This window comes from Hirundo rustica, chromosome Z (assembly GCF_015227805.2).
Source record: "Hirundo rustica isolate bHirRus1 chromosome Z, bHirRus1.pri.v3, whole genome shotgun sequence".
NCBI lineage: Eukaryota > Metazoa > Chordata > Aves > Passeriformes > Hirundinidae > Hirundo > Hirundo rustica.
Window position 1 is genome coordinate 84,981,905 of NC_053488.1, and position 21,803 is coordinate 85,003,707.

The 21,803-nt window shown below is 49.1% G+C and overlaps 1 protein-coding gene and 1 long non-coding RNA gene across 2 annotated transcripts; both read right to left on the reverse strand.

The window, feature by feature from the left end:
* Nucleotides 1-9,146: 9,146 nt before the first annotated feature.
* LOC131378771 (uncharacterized) lies at nucleotides 9,147-11,259 on the reverse strand. Its single transcript, XR_009208631.1, has 3 exons — nucleotides 11,228-11,259; nucleotides 10,917-10,938; nucleotides 9,147-10,118 (listed from the first exon to the last, which is right to left on the reverse strand). It is a non-coding gene; the product is annotated as an uncharacterized LOC131378771 (long non-coding RNA).
* Nucleotides 11,260-11,270: 11 nt separating this feature from the next.
* LOC120765852 (V-set and immunoglobulin domain-containing protein 4-like) lies at nucleotides 11,271-16,142 on the reverse strand (the record flags this gene model as incomplete). Its single annotated transcript, XM_058424197.1, has 5 exons — nucleotides 16,049-16,142; nucleotides 14,417-14,773; nucleotides 13,516-13,797; nucleotides 12,561-12,668; nucleotides 11,271-11,350 (listed from the first exon to the last, which is right to left on the reverse strand). Coding segments are annotated over exons 1-5 (882 nt in total), but the record flags the coding sequence as incomplete, so codon positions are not given.
* Between the last annotated feature and the right edge of the window lie 5,661 nt (nucleotides 16,143-21,803).

Consider the following 21,803-nt stretch of genomic DNA (forward strand, 5'->3'; position numbering starts at 1 on the left):
ACATGAATAGATATACTTATTTTCCCCAGTTAAAACCAAAGTAAATGCAGAACAAAACCACGCAGACCTGTCCATTCCTCTTTTACTGTATATTTTAAAACACAGGCAAATGAAAGAGGAACTGGACAGTAACTGTATTCCTCATTTTCTAACTCTTCCTTGGGCACAGGGAATGGGTTTGACTGTTAACAGGATGGCTGGTCTTACTGTGTCTGCACACAGCCTCAGGAGTACCTTGTGGGTGCTCCCAGGGGGCTCAGTCCAGATTAGGGGTTTGGTCAGAGCTGCAGAAACATAACGTCTGTGGTTGCAGTCCTGGCATGCTGATAATGTAACTGAAATCCGCTGGACTACGGCAGGCCTCAGCCACCAATGCTGGAGGGTGTCTGTGGGGTTTGGTTGAAGAGCCAGACAGCAGTGGGGAGGCCAGACTGGGAAGGAAGGGCTTCACCTGAATGGTGGAATGGGAAAACCAATCCTACAAGAGGGATGTCCCTCAAGCGTCCATCACACCATCAGGGCTAGCTGATGGCAAACATGCTTGGGATAGTGCAGACATTGAGCAATATTTTTTTAATGAATCCTGGCCTTACAAAATAAACAGTGTACTATACTGGCCTAGAAAGATGAGGAATCTCTAAAATTCCTGGGTTTGCTTGAATTCATTTTGCTCTTGCATGGCCAGCTGTGCTGCTGGGCCAGGGCAAATACAGTTTGCTGGTCTCTGTCCCCACAGCTGTGCTGGTCAGCTGGGGTTCTGGCCAGGCTGGATGAAAACAGCGCTGATGCTGGGTGGCACCTGAGACTGCCTCATATTGAGGGCGGTACAGGGAGGAGAAACTGTGGGATTTGCTTTGGTTACAACTCGAAACTAAACACTGGTGTTTACTTTTCTGTGCAGGCATGTGGATGCTCCCAAGACCGGGACGGGGACCTCAGTGGACACCAGAGAGTGTGTGGAGGGGCAGGGGCACAGAAGCAGGGCCGACTCTTTGGTTGGGCGCTGCAACTGGGAAAGCAAAACCTGCCTGCTCGTGTGAGTGTGAGGGAACAGAAAAACCGAGGCCTGGCCATGAATTCAAAAGCAAGGTGAGCTTGCGGGACAACCTTTGGAACAAAACCTCCTGCAATAGCTGAAGTGTCAGCCCGCCCCTGAAAACAGAACTCTGCTTCCCTGCACCTCCACTCAGAGTCCTCTCAGGGTATAAGTTCCACCCCTCTGTGCACAGCCTGAGCATGAGCCTGTCTCCCAAAGCAGAGCCCTGCTGGCTGTTTGTGCCTTTACAACTCTGCGTGGCTCCTCAGCAGCCAGGGCAACGGAGCCTGACCACTGTGAGATGGACGGCCTGAGGTGGCCAGACTCGGGACAGCCGGAGCGGCTGCTCACAGCTCCCCGTGTGAGCAGCCCGGCCCACGGAGGTGTCGTGGCAAAGGCCGAGACACTCGCCCTCAGCCCGCCCGTGAGCCTCGCGCCCCGCGGCAGGATGGGGAGAGCCGCTTTCACAACCTGGATGTGTTGTCACTCACATCCAGACATTTCCTGTTATCTAACCTCAGCCTTATCTTCCCCATTCGCAGCTTCCTCTTGAAGGAGGAGCGGCCCCTTCAAAACCGAGCAGTGTGCCCGGGCTGTGCCCCCGCCGCGTTCCTGCACGACCCCCGCTGTGGGCCCGCGCTACCGGCCCTGACTGCTGCGGGTCAGGATGGCCCAGCTATGGTAGGTGCCAGGTCCCTGTCCTGCCCGTGGAAGGGGTGCTGGGGACAGGGGAGGATGTGTCCTTTGGGTTTCATCCCCTGTTTCTCCCTCCGGAGTTCCCAAAGGCCCGTGGGTGCTGGGACACTGAAAGGTGCGGGGTGTCCGCGTTCCTGGCAATGAAGAAAGCTGTCCTCCATGTTACGCCTCGAGCTTTTGCGGGGGGGGGGGTGGGTCTGAATCTTGCTTGGGTTTGGACTGCCTCCCTTCGGTGCTGGGGCTGTGTCTGCCTAAGCCAAGCCAGTGTGTTCTGGAAAAAAAAAGAGAGAGAGACACTTGTTCTTTTGTATGTTTCTTTATTATCAAGCTTGGCCTTGGGGGAAGAGCTTGCTTGCTCCCTTGGCAACGCGGAGGAAGAAGTACACACAGCTTCGCTTTACAGCAAAGCTGGGGACTCCCATACCCCTCACGGGCTTTTTTCTTTTCCCGGAGAATTCTTTTCTCTTCGCTGACCAGGGGCATCCACGATGGGGGACTCCTTCTCAGGTCACGGCGACTAAATAAAGCTGCTTCGGCGGACCCCCGTACCTCTTGCACTAGTCTAAAGTGTGACTTCAGTCCTGGATTTTACGTTGGTTCTCTGCTTTTCAGAGTCTCTTGTCCTTGAGTCATTCCCAGAATTCCAGTGTTCTTTTTATTTGCATATTCAGATGCTAACCGACGAATGGGAGCAGAGATACAGGTAATAAGGTGAATTCTTAATTAACAAACAGTAAATAAGGTGATTAATCAATATTAAAACAGGAATAAGGCAAATTCTTTAAACAAAACTAGCATTAGCAATCTTAATGGAATTACTGAATAATTAAGTAACTAAAAGGTAGATAGTTTGAGTAGAACTTGTTTATAACACAGAGTGCCTTCTTTCAGGGATGAGATAGTATTTGGCTGGGTGTGCTTGGTGAGGGCAGGCTCAGGGATGGATGGTCTCAGCCAGGGAGCCCTGCGCTCTGGAACACGGCTCCTTGATGAAGATTAATTATGATTAGCCGTGTAATGTAGCTGTACTCAGCAGCAGGGTACACGTGTGCGTGCTCCCTCAGCTCAACAGACACACTCATGCTGCCTGTGAGCTGCTGGCAGTGGGAGATTTTGATCTAAATTAGTCATGAATGAGGCAGCTCACAATGAACAGGGGAGGGTGTGGGATGGAGGATGGTGTAACCAGGGGGAGACCCTGTCCCAGCCGTGCTAGTGTGCTCTTCAGCTCCATTTCTCACTGTCCAGATGGTTTCGGTAGAGTAGATGAAAGTTTACCACGCTTCCCTTCTTCCCTTCTTTGGATGTCTGAGGCATGAGCAGCCGTGGGAACAGGGTCCAGTGTGCAGGGACAGGGACTGCATGGCTCAGGGGAGTGCAGGGGCTGTGAGGGCATGTGAGACGGGTGACCTGAAGGTAATCGGGGAATTATCAGGCCCTTCCTGGGAGCTTTGAAGTCAGCCAGCATATGTCTGGCAAGGCTCCTTGCAGTGTCCACTGCAGGGCTGGGGGCATAGGAAGGTCATATATGGAGCAGGATAGCATCCAGTGGAAGCCTTGTTTGTTTCTGTTATGACAAAGGCTTCCATCTCCTAGGAGAAGCACAGTCCAGGGTTTCAGCTGGCCAAGGGTTCAGCAGACCCTGCCCCAGCAGGTCTGTGGGGACTCTTGCTTTCGATTCAGGCTGTGATGTGTGTTTCACCAAGTGGACAACAGACATGACCTTGATTCCAGTTCAAATCCTGCATAATAAATGCATGCCTTGAAAATGGCTGCACCCTGCATCCTAGGGTTCTGCTACTCAGCATGTGAAAACCACACAGCCACACTTCCTTGCATGCTCTTGTTAGGATTAGAGTTGAATCTATCCAATAATCTTACTTTTAATTTATTTTCATTACAAATTACACAACAATCAGACAGCCCTGTAAAAATACCTGAGTGATGATGTGCAGCCTGGAGGGGACTTTCTGTGAGTTTGGTAAGGGACTGACTAAAGAATGCAGGAAGAAAAATTCTTTCTATTTTGCCTTCAGAGTATGCAGTAGATTGCTCAGTTTTATAACACTGAGCTTTTACTTGGAAATACCCACTTTAGCTTGAAACCAGAAGCTCTGACAATGACAAATCCATTCACATCAGATATGATCTCCAGGGGTAGAGTTGCAAGTTCCATTCCCATCTGCTGATAGAATTATCTCCATTGTGTCCTCACCTCTTATCTGTCCCTCACAGCAACATTTTAAGTGGCTGTTTTTCCCCTCAGAAAGCCACAACAGGGGATTATTTTAAGCTTCAATTGCAGAAGCAGTGCTGCCTTTTTTTTCTTCTTCCCCTTCCAAGGCCAGATCTGCCCCTGTTAGATGTCAGCACTGAAGCTTAAGGCAATCTGGTCACTGATATCTGTGGAAGAGCCTGCTTATTCTTTCTCTAGTGGCTTCCCCACATTTTGGTATGGGTTAGATCCTTTGGGGGATCACAGGTTCACATGTACTCCAGTAGGCTGATCTTAAATCAGCTTATTAACACTGTTTTCTTATCTTGATGAAATGCATGTGCTGCTTTTATCCATGGCCACATAGTTTTATCTGCCACGGCTGAACTGCATTTGGAATGAGGAGCCAGAGCACAGAATTGGTCACTATCTACATTGCACCCAAGGCAAAGGTGGGGACAGGGAAATGCCAGCATAGCAAAGATTGGGCAGTGACTCAGTCTAGAAAGAGATTTAGCCTTTAAAGCTGTAGCTGTTATCTTGCTCTTAAGTCTTACTCCACTCTCTTCTGGGTTTGGAGAACATGTATTTTCTATGCTTCCACCTGAAAAAACCTTTTCCTATCCAGGTATGTTTCTGTATGTGATATTAGATGGAATCTATGCTCATCTGTGTAAAACTGAATCACAGAAGTTAGAGGTAGAAATGGTTGATGAATTGTCCATTGTGTGATACTGTTAATATACTTCATCTAATTCTACTTTAGTGTCTTTAATGGTCTACCTTAAAAAATATAATTAAAAACATTTTCATTTTTATTTTGATACTAAAAATAGCATGGCTACTTTCTCACAAGCTGGTGATGCTGGTCATGTGAAATTAAAATCCATGGACTGGTAAGGAAGCTAAAACACCACACTAAAAACTCAGCTGTATCTGGACATGTCCACAAAGAGTAGGAATGACATAAATGACGTTGTGCAGAATGGGTGTGTGGCTTAGGAACCAGTATGGATTCTTCTGGGAGAGTTGTACAGTATAAGAATTCAAAACTGGTTTTAGACTGAATTTCTAAACAGCCAACATCTGAGAAGGACACAGAACAGAGTAATACTGTGCAATATCTTCTCCTGTGTATGTTTTGTTATTCAGTTTTCTTTAGGTGCATTTCTGCATTTCCTGCACATTTCTGTTAAAACAACAAAGGAATAATAGTATCTTTTGTATTTGTGCAAGAAGTGTGAGTGTGAATATGATGGTCAACTGTTACCCTGGTTTTTCTGGGTTTCTTTATTAGCCTTTTGATTTTCATAAATGGAGTCAGATCTTTTAGTTACTGTAGAATGTTAGAGCAGTTTTTCTACCTTTCCCACAGAAGTAATATAAACAAATCCTTTGTTTTTCATTCTCTGTCTTTTGTTTGCATGTTTCTAACCTGAAAACAATTGTAACTGACAATTCGTCTGGCCACTGAGGCTGAGGGATGGAAACCCCAAAAAGCCAATCTTCTGCTAGACCCACAAATGTATAAAAAGTAAAAGAATAAACAAAAGGGCTCTCTTCTCTCCGCTCTTTCAGCTGGGAGCTGGATCAGAAGAACCTCTGCGAAAATCTCTTGTCTGCGTGTGATTTCTTTGTGTGTCTCAGTGACAGTCACCCTTAAAGGCTGGATTATGCCAGTGTTTGGAGGTGGAAAGCTCCACTTACTGCAGGAAAGGCTCTTTCTGTTTGTTAGAAATGAAGCAGAAGGGGGTTAGTTTGTCAACGGAAGAGAAAGTTTCACTTCACTTCTGAAGAAGTTCATTGTTTCCCTATGTGGAACTTGGTTTTCTTTCAGCATCATAATCTTTATAGTATTCTGCCAAATGGAAGAGCCTCCAACAGAGTCAGTGATCAGCCCCTATGTGCATGCCCAGGTGGAAAGCTGTACTTCTTTTTTGACTTTTGAATTAATATAGTGCATATTTTCCTCAGCAGAAGGCAGTGTCTGCTGGCGTGGTTCTCTCTCACCCAAAAAAAGAGTGCAGGAGTGGGGAAATACGGGAAGATTAATGAGGCTTTTTGCTAACTGGAAAAAGCCTCTGAAGTTAACAACAGCTGCTGTGTTTCTTTTCCCTCAGTGTGCCCAGGCTGACATCCAGCGAGGACACTGTGACCCCGGGAGCTGCAGTGTGGCACTCCGTGTATTTGACAAGCTGAGTCCGACGCTCAGTGTGCAGAGTGTCAGTTTGTCAAATACCCCAAGTGAGGCACTGCTGAGCAACGACACGCCGAGGGTCCAGCCCTTTCCTCCTGCTCTGGCAGGAGTCTTCCTCTCCAGGCTCGGCACCTCTCCAGAAACCCGCTGAGGTACTCAACAGCCCACCCCATTGTTCCAGAACACCTCTGCTGACAGGTTTTCCTTCCACCCCGGTTTTGGAACTATCTGTCGGGGGTATTCCTCCCAACAGAAAATCAGACCAGAAGTGCTGCTGCTGCAACTTCTCTGCACTATGAAGACAGGGAATTTTGCCCTGGGTCCTTGTTCTTTGCATCCAAATACAATGCTGTTCTCTTACACAGCATTAACTAGCCAGCTGCAAATTAACCTCAGTTAGCAAGGGTCCCGATTACTATAATCACAACATCATGGGCAAAGGCAGTGTTATCCATAATAAAGAATCTTTCCTTTGCATATGTAATCTTTTTTATATGGAGTACAAACTAACAAGGCTGCTCATTAACTTCCCTCTGACCTATTAGCCTTTGAAAAATGCATGTTTGCTCAATCTGTTTGAGACTGAACCATGGAGTCCATTGCCTCTCCTGGGAGCCTTGCTGTTTGAGAAGAAGCCTTCTTGTCTTTGGATGGTTATTCCTAGTCAGCACTTGCAGCAAGGTTGCATATTCTGCTATTTAATTAAAGTAATTCCCTCTAAATAACCCTGCCTGAAGATGTAATGATTGATAAGTGTTTTCAGTAACTGACTTACAGCATTTCAGATATGTCAGGATAGGGGAAGGACAGGGGCAGCACCCAGCCCAATTGGACAGATCAAACACTCTTGATCTGACATAGAAAAGCATTTGACATGGAAAACTCAAAAATAAAAAAATCCCAAGACCCTACTGACTAGTAGGACAGTACCATTAGGAAATTTTGCAGTATTTGAGAGTATTAATAAACCTGAATACTGAGCTTTTGGGCTTTTTGTTGCAGCTATTTCTTAGTAAATATTTTTAAGAAGTTGGAGTTTGTATGTCATTGCCCAAGCAAATTGTGTTCTGTTTTTTTAATAGCTTGTGCACTTCTGGACAAACACGGTCCACAAGTGGTCCAGAAATGGCCCTACTCCTTATGACTCACACTCCCATGGTCTCTCTCAAGCACCTCCTCATGACTCACAGACATCACCCTGATATTTATCACTGAGGTTAGCTTCAAAAGAAGCACCGTCTATGATTTCAGGCTTTGCTTTGTCCCCAGTGGATCCTCCATGAGGCACACAGCCATGTCAGCCCCAAGCCCTGCTGTCACTCAAACCATTGAGGTTTTAACAGACCCAGCCGCCTTTGCACCACAGCTGGCCAAGTGTTTGTTTATGCCCTTCGTTCTTGTTTTCTGATTCATTTCCAATTTTTGCTTTCAGTAGTTTGCCCTCTGCTTTTTAGATAACTCTCCCCTTTATCTCCCGGATTCTTCCAGCTGACTGGGGTGAAGGGGAAGAAAGTAAACCGCTCCTCCTCTTAGAAGAACAAGCACCAAATTACAGAGGGACAAATTTCCCTGGGACTTCATCTCCCACCTCCTTGCTCTGAAGTATGGTACAAACCCAGCAGGTGTAAAAGCCAACAGGTCCCTTCCATGGGACAGGCACTGCAAGGGGAACTTTGAGTCTCGTGATACTGTGCCGGCCACTCAAGATAGTGTGTTTTTGGGAGGCAGTGTCCTTTCAGGGCAGAAGCTGAAATTTTCCTTCCGTTCTGGAGCAGAGCCCAGCGGATGAGCACTTGGGTGAGTGACCAGTGCAGGCAAAGGAGAAGTTCTCTGCTTTGATGGTGATGCCACACAGCAGAACCCTCTGTGGCTTTCAGAAGAAAAATGTTCTCCTGCCAACAGGTTTTGGTAGAAACATGGAAAACACACCAAAAGTAAAATAAAGAAATAATCACACACTTGTTGCCCAGGGAGAAACATCTCAGCACTGGAGACAGGCTTCTTATGTTTCCACTGTTCTGCTACTTGTGACCAAAGTCATTTTGCTGCCCAAACTAGAGGCAGTGACAACATGGAGTTATAGGAGCTGGTCCATCTGGAGCATCTGCTCCCCCTTTCTTAACTCCTGTTGCCTTCTTCCTCTGTAGCTTCTCCCAGCCTTTGTGTTTTCTGAGGAAAGTGTCCAGACCTTGTCAAAACAGATCAGTGCTGGGAGGAATCACAGGATGGAAAAACCATGGTGTTACATAGTCAGTGAGTGAACCTGGAGCTCAGAGCTTATAATGGCAGGAAAACTTGCACAGAACACCAAGCTAATTGAGAAAAAATGAGGATTGTATTTGGGGAGGAAAGGAGAGTGCCATGTCATATGTTTTGGGCCTAGATCTGCTGAGGTAAGGATGGAGAAGCTGGGAAATTTTCAGTTCCCTTCCTATCCAGTATGGATCTCACACCATGTGCTTCTGCCCTGTGTGAGCGTGGCTGCAGCTCCCCATTCCCCTCAACTCCTTTGTTCTCCACCACCCCATGAATTGCTGATGCCAGCAGCTTCTGCAGCACTGGATCTTCAGGGCTGGCTGCCATGGATCCCACAGGGACAGACTGGATCCTGTCTGCCTCCCTGGAGTGCAGCCTGATACCCGGCACAGCCCTCCCTCCATGGCTGTCACCGTGTTTGTGAAGCCATCACAATATGGGCAGGATTTTTTTCCTCTGATCTTGCCCACCTCGTGTCCTGCAGAAGGAGCATCGTTGCAATTCAGAGCTGTAAAGGTAAAAGTGTGGCTCTACACAGCACTCATGCCACAAACAGCGATGTGACCCTGCTGTTAGGCTGCTGACCCGAGAAGGGATGATCCATGGCAGCAGAAACAAGCTTTGTGGGTGAAGTCAGGGCCAAGCAGGAGGGTGTGTGTGACTTGAGCCGCTTCCCCATGCTTTCCTTGCTGCACCCACTGATTTGAAAAAAAAACCAGTAACACTTACAAATTTGGTTTGCTAAAGCCAGGAGGCATTCCTCCTTCCTGCCAAACCTGGAGGACAAAGGAATGCTGGCTGGAGGCACAGACAGGGAGGACAGAGCTGACAGCAGCACTGCAGTACAGGCAAGAGGCAAACAATTAACAGTGACTAGGCAAATCAAGCTGCTGAGTGACAGCTTACTGTAGGGAATACACTGGATCTGAAGACAGGAACTGCACCCATGTTGCATGACAGGTCAGCAACAGGTCAGTCTGATAGCAGAAGTTATATTTCTTGGGACATCAACCTCCTCTCTGTGGTTCCTTTACCATACTGTTACAAAAAAAAGAAAAACTCAAGGACAGCCAGGATGTACAAACAGTATTTGCTGAGCTGCAAAAGCCAGAGGATCCCCATTTCCAGCACAATCCTGGTTCCTTGCAGCATGGAATGTCTTAACAGGAACACACATTGGAGAGTACCCCTTGCTAGTGTTACTGACCAGAAGCATTGCACCAACTACTTCTGGATCTACAGGCTAAAGAATTTCATGTTTTCACTCCTTCAGATCCCCTCTTCCTGCCCATAGTCCTTCAGGTTGCTCAGAAACAACTTGCTCTATAGAAGTGGGTAGACAAGCAGTTGGCTGCGGATTTTCTGCTCCTGCAGGCAGGGCCTGGTCTGCCAAAGACAAAAAGGTTATGCAGCTCCTCTGGGTTAAAACAAGCAGTGAGAGCAGCACAGAGGGACAACAGGAGGAAGAGTTTCCTTCTGTTAAATTCACTACTCAGTACCTGCAGCCCTGCATGGCTGCTTATGTGGAAAAGCTGGTACTTTACTAAATTCCTTCTGTTTCATATTGTGGTTCCATCGCAGTCACAAGGTTCTCATACTCAGGATTTTTCCTGTCTTTCATGGTGGTCTTTTCAGTGTTAGAGCGCATTTCCTCATGTAGGCACTTGACAGGGACTTCCACCTCAGTGTGCAGCAGGGCGACATCTGCAGTGCTGTGGCTGGGACAAGAGAGACATGAGTGAGAGGAATGACTAAAGCAGATGGCACTTCACTTACATCCTAGTCAGAGACAAGATCTACCACATAATCTGGGAACAGCAAAATTCGTATTCTAGTGAGGGCCTGGGGGGTCTGAAAGACACTAGAAAGTAACATTAAAAGAATTACACAGAGAAGCACTGGTTAATACTGGTATTATAAACTCTCATGTCATTATCATGTTATACTCTAAAGCTACCAGCAGACAGTCTAGCTTTTGGAAAGTAAATACCAGAAATAATTGGAAAAAATTGCTATAGATGGCTATGGTGTGTCTCTGAGTAGGAAAGCAGTGTTGAAGATTGAGATGAGGACAGGGCAGAGGATGTGTTTGTACAATCATACACTAATAGGAACACTGCAAAGCAATACACTAAGACATGTTTACAGAGAAAGGCAAGGGTAGAGGAAACTAAAGGAAGAGCTGAGAATTTCTGTCCTTTGCTTTGCTAAATAATGGCGAGAATTTCCCACAGAGAACAGGTTTCCCATGGTATTTGACAGGCAGAGCAAAGCACCCAAATTATCTTTTTGATTTTCTACCATATTAAAGAACAGTCTGGCTATTTCCTGTGACCACGTGTTAAGTCCTAATTTAACAACCTAGTTAAGTTGCTAACTAAACAGCTAAGGTGTTCAAATCCTCCCCCTGTAAGGCAAATAAATCTTTGCTTTTCACTAAGCAAGGAGGCTTTTTAGGAGCAGATACCAGTACAGTGCCCTCAGTCTTAATATCCCAAGTGGAAATTTGCACTCACAAAGAAACTTCATAGAGAGGTTCTTAAAAAAAAAAAAAAAAAAAAAAAAAAAAGAAAGAAGAATCTAAGATACGCATCGATTTGTTTTATGTGTTACAGAACAAAACCCAGCTTCCAGGTGTTCCCACCTGGGAAGCAATGGGAATTCCCTGTTGTTTAGGGAATAACCCTCCCACAGACCTCTCCCTGGAAAGGATCAGCTGGGGACGGGAGTGATGGGAATGGGACTGTCCCGCCCGTCCGCCCGCCCCGTCCCCTCCTCCCGGGTCTGCCCCCACCGCCCGCTCCCGGCTGGGTTTGTCTCTGCTCACCCTCCTTGCTCCTCCGCCGGCGCCACCAGCACAGCCCCGCCGCCAGCAGCGCGCCCAGCGCGGCGCCGCCCAGCGCGGCCGCCGGCCCGTACAGCAGCGGGGACGCCGCGACCCGCGGGGAACCTGCGAGGGGACAGCGCTGAGACTGCGGCCGGGGGACACAGCGGGGGCCGGCCCCGCCGCACAGGGCTTTGGACGGCCTTTAAATCCCAACCGAGAAGGGGCCGAGGCCACTTGGGGGTTCAGCCACTTCCCGGCAGCCACAGAATGCCGGGATGGTTTACTTTGGAAGTGATCTTAAAGCCCATCTCGTTCCACGCCCTGCCATGGGCAGGGATGCCTTCCACCAAACAGGTTGTTCCAAGCCCTGTCCAACCTGGCCTCCCTGCGTGGAAACAAACAGCAAACTTCAGGCTGCAAACACCCCCACCAACAGGCGTGTGGGCGGGAGTCAGGAGCGCAGATCCTGCCTGGATAATGCCTGGTATTTGGCATGCCATTGTTTGATCCCTGCAGCCGTATCTGCCACAAGCACAGCAGCCAGATGTGGAGCTGGTCGGGGATCATGATTGCCACCCTGCCCTTGCCAATGCAAATCTGGTGTTTTCCAGCATGAGACTCCGCTCACCTGTGTCTGTGAAAGGCCCCACTGGAGCAGTGTCCATCCTGGAGCCCCGCATCGTTGGGACAAGATCTGTCAGTGTAGAATGATGGATGCATTGCAGTCCCACTGGGAGCTGCCCTGGGCATCGGGAAAATGGGCCTAGACTCACCTATTACCCTGTGTGTGTCTTGCCAGGAGGCCTGGGGCAGCATTTGGCACTCACTTTGTCCCCTCCCCTCCCATCACCCCACAGGTTCCTGGCAGCCCTGGTTGATATGATGCATCATACCTGGCTATAGCATGGCCTGGGAATGCTTTGGTTTTGTCCTGCTGGCACTCCCCTCAATTTCCAGAGGACACTTTCACTCCCTTTCTCCTATGGTGACTCCCTGGCTGACCTGAGGGGCTTTGCCATCAGCTGCGCCATAAACTCCATGAGGTGTGGAGGCCTGTACCAGGTCTCTTGCCCCAGGCATCCTCCCTTTGAAGCTGTGCAGCCTCAACAGTTCTGGTCCCAGAGGGACACAGACAACATTTACTTGTCCCCTCCCATCATCAGGCACATTCTCAGGCAGGGAGGGTGCCAGCCTCTGATGTTGCTTCTCCAGGCAACAACCAAGACAACAATTCACATTCAGCATAGGTGTCTGAGCTGGCTATGGAAGAGCAAACTCGCTGCCTCAGTCTTCTCCTGCCACAGAGATGAATAACCTTGGCCTGAGCACTAACCTGTCACTGTGCGCTCCATGCCACTGTGCTCTCCCCAACCAGTGGATGAATGGTGTCCACCCATGGTTCCCATATTCGTCCACAAGGCCGCTGTTGTTGTGGGCAGACCTGCAAGGGGAGGGGGAGGGAGAGAGAGGCTTACACAGGGGTTTGAGCACGATGGTGATGCTGCTGTCATACAGAATTCCCCACATGCGGGAGAGGAGCAGGAGGAAGCAGTCCCCTCCCAGCTGACAGCAGAGGGATGCAGTGCCTGCAGCGTTAGGCAGCACCTGCAGCACGGAGCCCTGATCCTGTGCTGCTCCCTCCAATGTGTGACTGTTGGGAAAAGCAGCAGAGGGCTTCAGCTAAAGCTTCATGCCTGGGAGCTCAGCAGGCTCTGCCTGTTCCACAGGCCACGGTGTGGTCCCTGTGCTTGGGACTTCACACACACCAGGCTCTGACACCTCCAGGCTCTGCAGGACTGTGCGACAAATTGGACTCAATGGCCTCAGAGGCCTTTTTCAGTCTAAAGGATTTTGTGGTGGGTGCCTTGCAGCTCTCCCTGAGACACGCAGCTGGTGGTGGGGAGCAAAGGCCACTTTGGTTTGTTCTGCCACTGAGCTACCGCTCGCTTGTTCCTTGTTCTCAAAATAAAGCCCCGGCTCCTTGTCTAAAGTTGTTGAACTGCAATGGGCAGCATTACAGAGCCAGGGAGAACTTCAAAAAGCCCACAGAGGAATAAATAAATGTTTGAAGCAGAAATGCTGCTTTGCATCAGAAAAGAGCAGTTCCTCAAAGGGGGGGAAATGGAATGCAGGCGATGAAGAAGGACACGGGCCGCGGGCAGCGGGGAGGGATGCGAGAGAGCGCTGAAGGCAACGGCGTTTCCTCCTCTCCGGGCAGGGAAGCGGGATGCCGTTGCTCTGCCCTGCGGGCGGACGTTCTCCCGCCGGCCGCGGCCGCGGGCGCTCACCTGTCACGGTCAGCCGCACGGCATCGCTGCGCCGCACGGCCCCGCCGCCGGCCCTGTTCTGCGCCTCGCAGAAGTACGTGCCGCCGTCCGAGGGCCGCAGGCTGCGCCACGCCAGCTCGGCCCCGCTGCTCAGGAGCACGGCGTCGCCCGCCGGGGCGCCCCGGAACCAGCGGTAGCTGATGGGAGGGGAGCCGCGGGCCTCGCAGGTCAGGCTGGTGCTGGCTCCGGCGGGCACCGTCAGCCCCAGCTCTCCAGCTCTGATGATGGGCTTGGTGGCGGCCACTGGAAGACAAAGCGGAGGAGCTGCGGGTCGCGGAGCCCTGGCTGTGGTGGGGACAGTCCCCCTGTCACAGCAGTTCTCACTCTCGGCATTGGTGCCTTCTCGGGAGGAAAGAGCTCAGCTCTCACATCACTTCCCTGCACAGGATGAGTTCAGGTCACCTGTGTGTTAATCCAGGTTACACCAGCTGTGCCACCATTGCTATCGCCCTTTCACAAAGTCCTGCTCTCTGGGGTGGGTGGCCCCCTTGCAGAAAGACTTTTTTCTAGCACACATTGAGGATGCTCAGGTAGTTGGCTCACACAACACCCACTTACTACAAGAACCACAGAGATACTGGCTGCCAGCACAGAACCAGACCTGAATATTATCTCAAACATCATGGGTTCAACTGGCCCATCAATAGATCCAGCTTGGGCTCTACACTAACCAGCTCCCTTCTCCAGTTCTTTCCTCCAGCTCCATGCATTGAGAAAGTTAACCAACACAGCACGGGAGGCAGATGCTTCAATCCCCAACCTAGATGGGCCAGACAGTGTGATGTGAAAGCAAATCTGGTCCCCCTACCTTCTTTTGGTTTAACCTGGCTGCACAAGAGCAGGGCTTTACTGCTGCATTTACCTTTGACAACTTTAACTGTAGTGGTCACTTCTCTTGTTATCAAGGTATTATTTGTAGACCTCCAGGTGACTTTACAGGTGTAGTGTCCACTGTCAGGCATTTCAAGGTTCTCAATGAGGAGTGAGGCATCCCCTGGGCTGTTCTTTGGGACGCTGACTCGGCCTCGGAATTTAGACAGCATGATGTGGTCACCAGAATGATCCCTTCGTAAGATGGTAGAGATGGTGGAGTCCCGCTCCACACTCCAGCTGAGCGTTTGCTGTGTGAAACCTTCTGAGGGCACATAGGTACATGGTACAGTGGTGGATCCCATCCATGTACCCGTGACCTGGTGGACACCAGACAGATCCAGGAGGGCTGCAGGGAACAGCAGTAGAAGGGAAGAAATCAGAATGCAGACGAAGAGGGAAGCATCCTCCAGATAGACGGGACTCACCGGGCAGTAGATGCCAGCATGCGGCCCGGTCTCAGATGTGCCACAGACCACAGCACTAAGCCAGCCCACATCATCAAGCATGGGGAAGTGAACAGCTGCCTTGACCTCATGTCTGTTTTTATTGTGTCTCTCTCTGGGCACCTGCCAATTCTTAAGTCTTTTTTTGTAAAGAGAGGCTCCCTGTGGGCAGGAGCATTTAGGGATATTCCCTGCAGTACTGGAGACCTGGAATAGGAATTGTGGACCAAAATCTACCCTTTTGCTTTGGCCTTGGAAAACTTCAGACCTGACCCAGATCAGCACCCTGCCAAATATTCAGGTAGGCACAGGAGAAGAGTGGGCAGATTTTCTCTGCACATTGTCCCAATTTCTCCAGCTGCCTGCCCATCTGATCCCACATCTCCTCTAGGAAGTGTGTCTTGTAAGTAGCAAATCACCTGAATTTCATTTGACTTGGTTCATCTCTCCCCACACCCCTTATTTTTCTCCCCTTTTCCCTTCCTGGAAAGACACTGATTATATTCAGCAGCTCTAACCCACAAGAAGTTGCTTGAGAGGCAGATCCCAGTAATCTGCAAAGCTGTTTTTTTAAATGAAGAAATGGGGAATATATTTCAACACAATTTTCTAAATGTTAGGAGCAATCCTGTATTTTTCTCCTATTTCCCAAAACTATCCTCTGCTGCTGCCAGTGTCATACATTCCCTGAGAAAGGGTATATTCAATCAAGGGCATAGGAGCTGAAGCCAAGGTTCTAGCCACAGCTTTCCTGATGCAACCAGAGAATCACTACATAGGAGAGACCAAGGGGAATCAAATGTGCCGGCACCTCGTCTCACAGCTCTTCTTCTTCTTCCCAGGGCCATGCTAACAGAGCAAGGAGGATGAGTTATTAAATTTAGAATGTATATTCCAGCTTCACCAAGACTATTTTGAGAGCTGGATGCCACAGTGGGTCCTTGCCACGAGTCCCAAAAAAGCTCTTGCCTTGGGGCAGGGGAGCTGACTTGCCCAATACTGCCCCATTTGCTGCACCCTTGAAAGCACCTCATTGTATTGGATGCCAAAGGAGACTTGTCTAATTGACTCATTTAACTGACTTGTCAATTAAAAAAAAAAAAAAGCTAAATTCAAAATATTTCCCCTACACTCTTAGTACTCTGATTTTTTTCTTATATATTGAAGCATTTACTCACCATTGCAGCTGATGAAAGTCATCACAAACACCACTATGCGCCCAAATTCTCCCATTCTCCAAGAAGTGCAGGTCTGTCCTCCTTTCCCCAAGAGACCCCCACCCTCCTGGGACCAGACTGCAAGTGAAGAACACTTCCCTTTATTCTGTCCTTTGTCATCTAGGATCCTCTTTCTGAAACATCACGAGTCCATTTCTCTGCTGAGTTGGATGAATGGTGAAGGAAGGAGAAAGGCTGTATGGATCTTTCCAGGCCCATTCCCTTGTCCCCATCTGCTTCTCTTGATGCAGCCCAGCACCCAGCTGCCTTCCTGAGCTGCAAGTACCCATTGCCAAGTCATGCTGAGCATCACAGACTCTCTCAGCTCCCATTTCTGCTGCAATAGTCCAGTTCATGGGCAAAAGTCATGCTCTGAAAGCACACACAGTGTTTGCCAAGGAGGTGACTTCTGACTGGCAGTCAAGGGACATTCTGAGTGTGCTCTGTAGGGTATCTTTAAAAGTACTTCCAAGAATTATCTAGGTGTGATACACAGGATTGATCTATGCTTATTAATTATTAGCAGAAAGAGAAGGACTTACCGAAAGATAAGAAATGCATAAAAGCAAATCTACTGACCTAGTGAATTCTGTTATAGGCATTTAGTAGTCAACAGAACAGCTTTTTGGGATTTATTCAGTAGCCGTGCCTCAGCACATGGTTCTAACAGCAGCACCAGGAAAACAGTATCTTTGAGCAGGAGGCAGATACGTGTGAGGGATAGAGAGCTGTTTTCTACTGGAACTGAGAGAGAAAGGTAGAAGGGATGGCTTTGCCACAGCCTCATCCCGTCACGAGTACCTGTCTTCTTGGGCTGCAATATTCCCTTTGCAGCTGAACCCACCTCTGGAAGTGCTGCTCCATGTCAGTGACAGCTTATTCCCTCTCTGCTGGGGTAATGAGAGCTGGAGATTATCTTCATTTTCCCAGGGTCAGTAAGCTAATGAGAACTGTGTGGATCTCATTCCAGACCCAGGTAGAGGCATGCCCACCCCATGGGGCCCTTGCTGACTGTGATTCCAAGTTCCACCCTGCTGATGGCTGTGGTAGATCTTGTCTGGAGCAAAAGGCTAAATGGTGTGCTGCAAGACCTGGTGTGACAAATTCATCCATTGCTCCAGGCTGAGAGCCACCACCAGCTGCCATCCTGCTGAGGAAGACATGGGGGCAGCTGCACCTGTTCTTGCAAAGCATGTTGATGTGACATTGAAACTTGATTTTTGCCGACTTTTCTTCTTGACACCTTTGCTGCAGCTGCCAGTTGGGTACCAGTGCACATGGCCTGTCTCCATCTGCCCATGCTGCCCCTGAGAAGATTTTAGCAATATTTGAGTCCTGCCTGAAAGCAAGCAAACAAACAAACAAAAAAAAGCCCATTTTAAAGTTGCTTGGAAGAGGGAAATGTGTCCACTTTCATAGAGATGATTAAAATCCAGCTTTTCCACACCCTAATCCATGACCGGCAGTAGAGATTTGTCCCAAACAAACAGCCTCCTGCAAAAAACAGTTTAAGAGAAGTTGGGTTTTGGGGAACATGCCCTGGAAGAAGTTGAAAACCCAAGCTAAAACTGCTGATAGAACTATTTTTTTTGAACCGGACATGCAAGACTTCCTGAGGTTCTAATTTTACAGGATTAAGAAAAGAGACTATTTAACTTAATCAGACATGAATAACTGTAGTTCCCCAAATGTGATGTACATGACATCTTTCTCTCCCTGGATACAGATACAGCTCCCTGAGTCACACAGTCAGCCCATTTCTTCCTTACTTAAAGGACTCCTCATAGTTTTGAATCTGAACACAAGAAGAAAAAGCCTTCAATATCTCAGACAAATTGGCTAGCTACCTGGTTTATTAAAATGCAGTATTTTATTCCAGTGTCTGTGCTCTGGGTTGAACTTTCTGCTCTCTGCCATGCAGTGCTGTGGGTGAGGCACTCTGCAGCCTGTTCCCCCAGGTACCCACCTTCCTCCCACACCCAGGACAGGGCACTCTTTCAAGTGTCATTTCTTCAGGTACCACAGCTCAGGTACTCTTTGTTCTGCCATTTCTGCCACTCATCTTGGGCTAGCTACAGGTGACACAGTAAAGTCCTCATGTCCCCAAACCTGAGCTAGGATAGTCACTCAGACCCTGTTCATAGGGACCAGCTCTGCTGAGCCTGGGTCTTACATTCATGTTCTGACAAAGTTTGCCAGTGGCCAGAGAAGTTTGCTACCATTTTTCTGCTGATAAATAAGATCCTTAGCATTCAAGGAGATGAAATTTAGTACCCAACTATGAGCAAATCACCAAAAAGTAGATAACCAAAGAAGAAAGGTCTTCAAGTGCTCTTTTTCTACCATATGCACTCAGAAAAGAAGCAATTTTTATTTGCTACTTTCTTGTTTGGTCCAGCTATAGTTAACTCACAGATCTGACTCAACAGAATGAATTTTACTAAGTACTTTTTGGATATCCGACAGAAGCTGATTGTGTGAGCTTCCCCAGCCATTCATACCACAGTTCTGTCACATCAGATAATCATATAGTCAGTCATCAAAACATAACCTTGTTCCACTTAAAGAAAGAGAAATTAATGTAAATTAGCATTTCCCCTTAAAGCTTGTGTGAAAGAAACATGATGTACAAGTGACCTCTCTGAAAAAATTCACTTCCTTTCCCAGGAATTTCCAGGTCAACGACATTAGTTCTGGGTTGCTATTTGCTTGGCCAAATCCTTGTAAACAGCTCCCGATTCTAAGAAAGTGACCCATATGTATGATGTCGTCTGAGTTTTCATTTCTTTCCTGGTGCTGCAGGTGGGCTGGACACCCCCAGCCACCGGAACAGTACAGATGTCCCCTTACTTGCAGTTACCACACGCACCAGCTGCTGGTGCTCTCTGGAGTCTCAGCACTGTATGATGCTGGCTTTTTTCAGACCACCCAGCTCCTCCTCCCAGTGCTCTGCAGAAGCTGGCTGAGCTCTGTGTTTGGTAAACAAAACTGCAGGTCTGGGATGATCTGCTGTGACTTTGGCTGATCCTCTGGCCTGCCAATGCACAGGGTGACAGCAGCTGCCCTTCTGCCCAGGCGCACCCCAGACCAAGTCAGGACCTGGACCTTGTCCAGCTGTCCCACAGTGCATGCTGACACAAAACACATGGAGACTGTAATTCATGGATTTATTTTCAGTTTCATGAGCTTGCCGTACAACAGCCCTCGTGCTGGCTGTCCAGCCAGGATAACGCTGGTAGGGCTGCATTGCCTGTGGCTTTGCAGTGCAGCTGGAATTGAATGATTCTGGGGGATTCCCATGGGGTTTCAGCAGTGAGAGCTCAGACCACTCTGTCCCTTAGAGCAATGCTCTTTGTCTATGCATCACTGCCTTCCCTCAGTGCTCCCTTCTGCCCTGGCTGGAGCTCTGGCCGCATCATGACCCCTCAGATGAAGAGCACTGCAGGTCCTTTCAGGTGGCCAGAGCCGTATTTCCCTTTCAGTGGCCGCAGCAGGATGGGCTGCGCTCCAGCAGTTGCCACATTTCCTTCCCTCTTCCTCTGACCTCACCCACGCAGAAATGCACACACACACACACCTATTTTCTTCAAATCTGCAATAAGCTGCATGTACATGTTGGTGTAATGGTCTTAATTTAATTAAACCAGGCAGAAACACTAATTAATGTAGAGGTTTTAGTATTTATTCTTCTTCTGTGGGAGGGAGAGATTAGAATGAACAAAAATAGCTTTATTAACACACACTAGAAGAGTGGAAAAAAAAAAAAGAAGTTGAGGAAAAAAGAAAACTTAAACTAAAACAGAATGAAACTTTTTAACACTCTTCTCTCCCCCTACAAACTATTTACTTTGTTATTACACAACATACAAAGACACTACTTGTGATTTTCAGTCAGTTTCACTATTTAGACATAATCACTCATTACTTTAGAAGAGTCTCTCTGGGGTTTTCATGAAGACGTTTGCTACGAGAGAAGATAGTCCAGTGGCTCCTAAATAGCACACATCTGCAACTGCCCGGAGTTTTTGGCAGACTGTGATGTTCCATCAGCAAGGCCTCTCAGTGTACCTGGGGTACTGTTTACGAATACTTCTTCTAGTTTAAAATCATCTTCATCTCAGAGGCTGAGACCTCCTTTTAACCCAGGAGCGAGGGCTTTAAAGTTCTTAATTAAATCTCAATCACATCAGTCCTCAATTTTGATTAGAATTAGCTTTCTCTCCAGCAACACTAAGATGCTACAAAGAACAGTCTACTTCCTCATAGTTTACCTAAGAGAAGTCCAGTTAAAAATGTCCACTTCTTCAATCCTATTCTATTATCAGTTCTTTCACTTCTAATCCACTGACTTTATGCAGTGTCTGCTCTATGTACCCTATGTTTTCTTTCTTCTCTCTCTTAAGGGAGAGTTGTGCTTTAAAAGCTCCATCTTGCTAGGAAAGGGTTAAACCTGCCCGGGCTTGCAAGGGCTACATGCAAGCCCCGGGCTGCATGAGCTGAAGAAAACACAAAGCTGTGCTGATGGAGGAAGCTGGTAGATTCCTTTTTTCCACCCCTTGATCTCATCCAAGGCGGCTCAGCTCAGAGTTGTTATGGAGCTGCAGGCTTGCTTTCTCTGCTGCCAGTGGTGATTAAGCCGGGCCATGGCCTGGCCCCCTCTGCCGCGGTCTGAGCACATGGACGGCACTGCCGAGCTGCAGCCGATCTCCTCCCTGCCGGCGGCGGAAAAGGGGCTCAGCCGGCCATGGGGGGAAAGGGGCTCAGCCGGCCATGGGGGGAAAGGGGCTCAGCCGGCCATGGGGGGAAAGGGGCTCAGCCGGCCATGGGGGGAAAGGGGCTCAGCCGGCCCGGGGGGGAAAGGGGCTCAGCCGGCCCAGGGGGGAAAGGGGCTCAGCCGGCCCAGGGGGGGAAAGGGGCTCAGCCGGCCCAGGGGGGGAAGGGGCTCAGCCGGCCCAGGGGGGGAAAGGGGCTCAGCCGGCCCAGGGGGGGAAAGGGGCTCAGCCGGCCCAGGGGGGAAAGGGGCTCAGCCGGCCCAGGGGGGGAAAGGGGCTCAGCCGGCCCAGGGGGGAAAGGGCTCAGCCGGCCCAGGGGGGAAAGGGGCTCAGCCGGCCCAGGGGGGAAAGGGGCTCAGCCGGCCCAGGCTCTCCCTGTGCGGGCACCGGCCCTCAGAGGCCCGGCCGGGCCCGGCCCGACCGCACAGAGGGGCAGCAGGGCCCGACCTGGGGCCGCCCGCCGCTCACGATGTTACCTCATCGAAGATCCCCGAAGATCCCCGAAGCAAGAGAGTACGATCAGCAGCAGATTAGTTTTAAATGTCCCTTCCAAAGTTGTATCGACATTTTCCATTGGTCACCTTAGCTGCCAATATCCCGGCCAGCTTTTTGATAGGTCCCTGTCCTCCCCCTCCCAAACGACGGTCAGGGCAGGGAAAAAAAAAAAAATCTCACATTTCTCTGTAACCAGAAAACAAAATTGTGCCAACCCATGATAAGGGGCTGAAGAAAATGCAAAGCTGTGCTGATGGAGGAAGCTGGTAGACTCCTTTTTTCCAGCCCTTGGTCTCATCCAGGGCGGCTCAGCTCAGAGTTGTTATGAAGCTGCAGGCTTGCTTTCTCTACTGCTAGCGGCGATTAAGCCGGGCCATGGCTTGGCCCCTTCTGCCACGGCCCTGAGCACATGGACAGCACTGCCGAGCTGCAGCCGCCCTTCTCCTGGC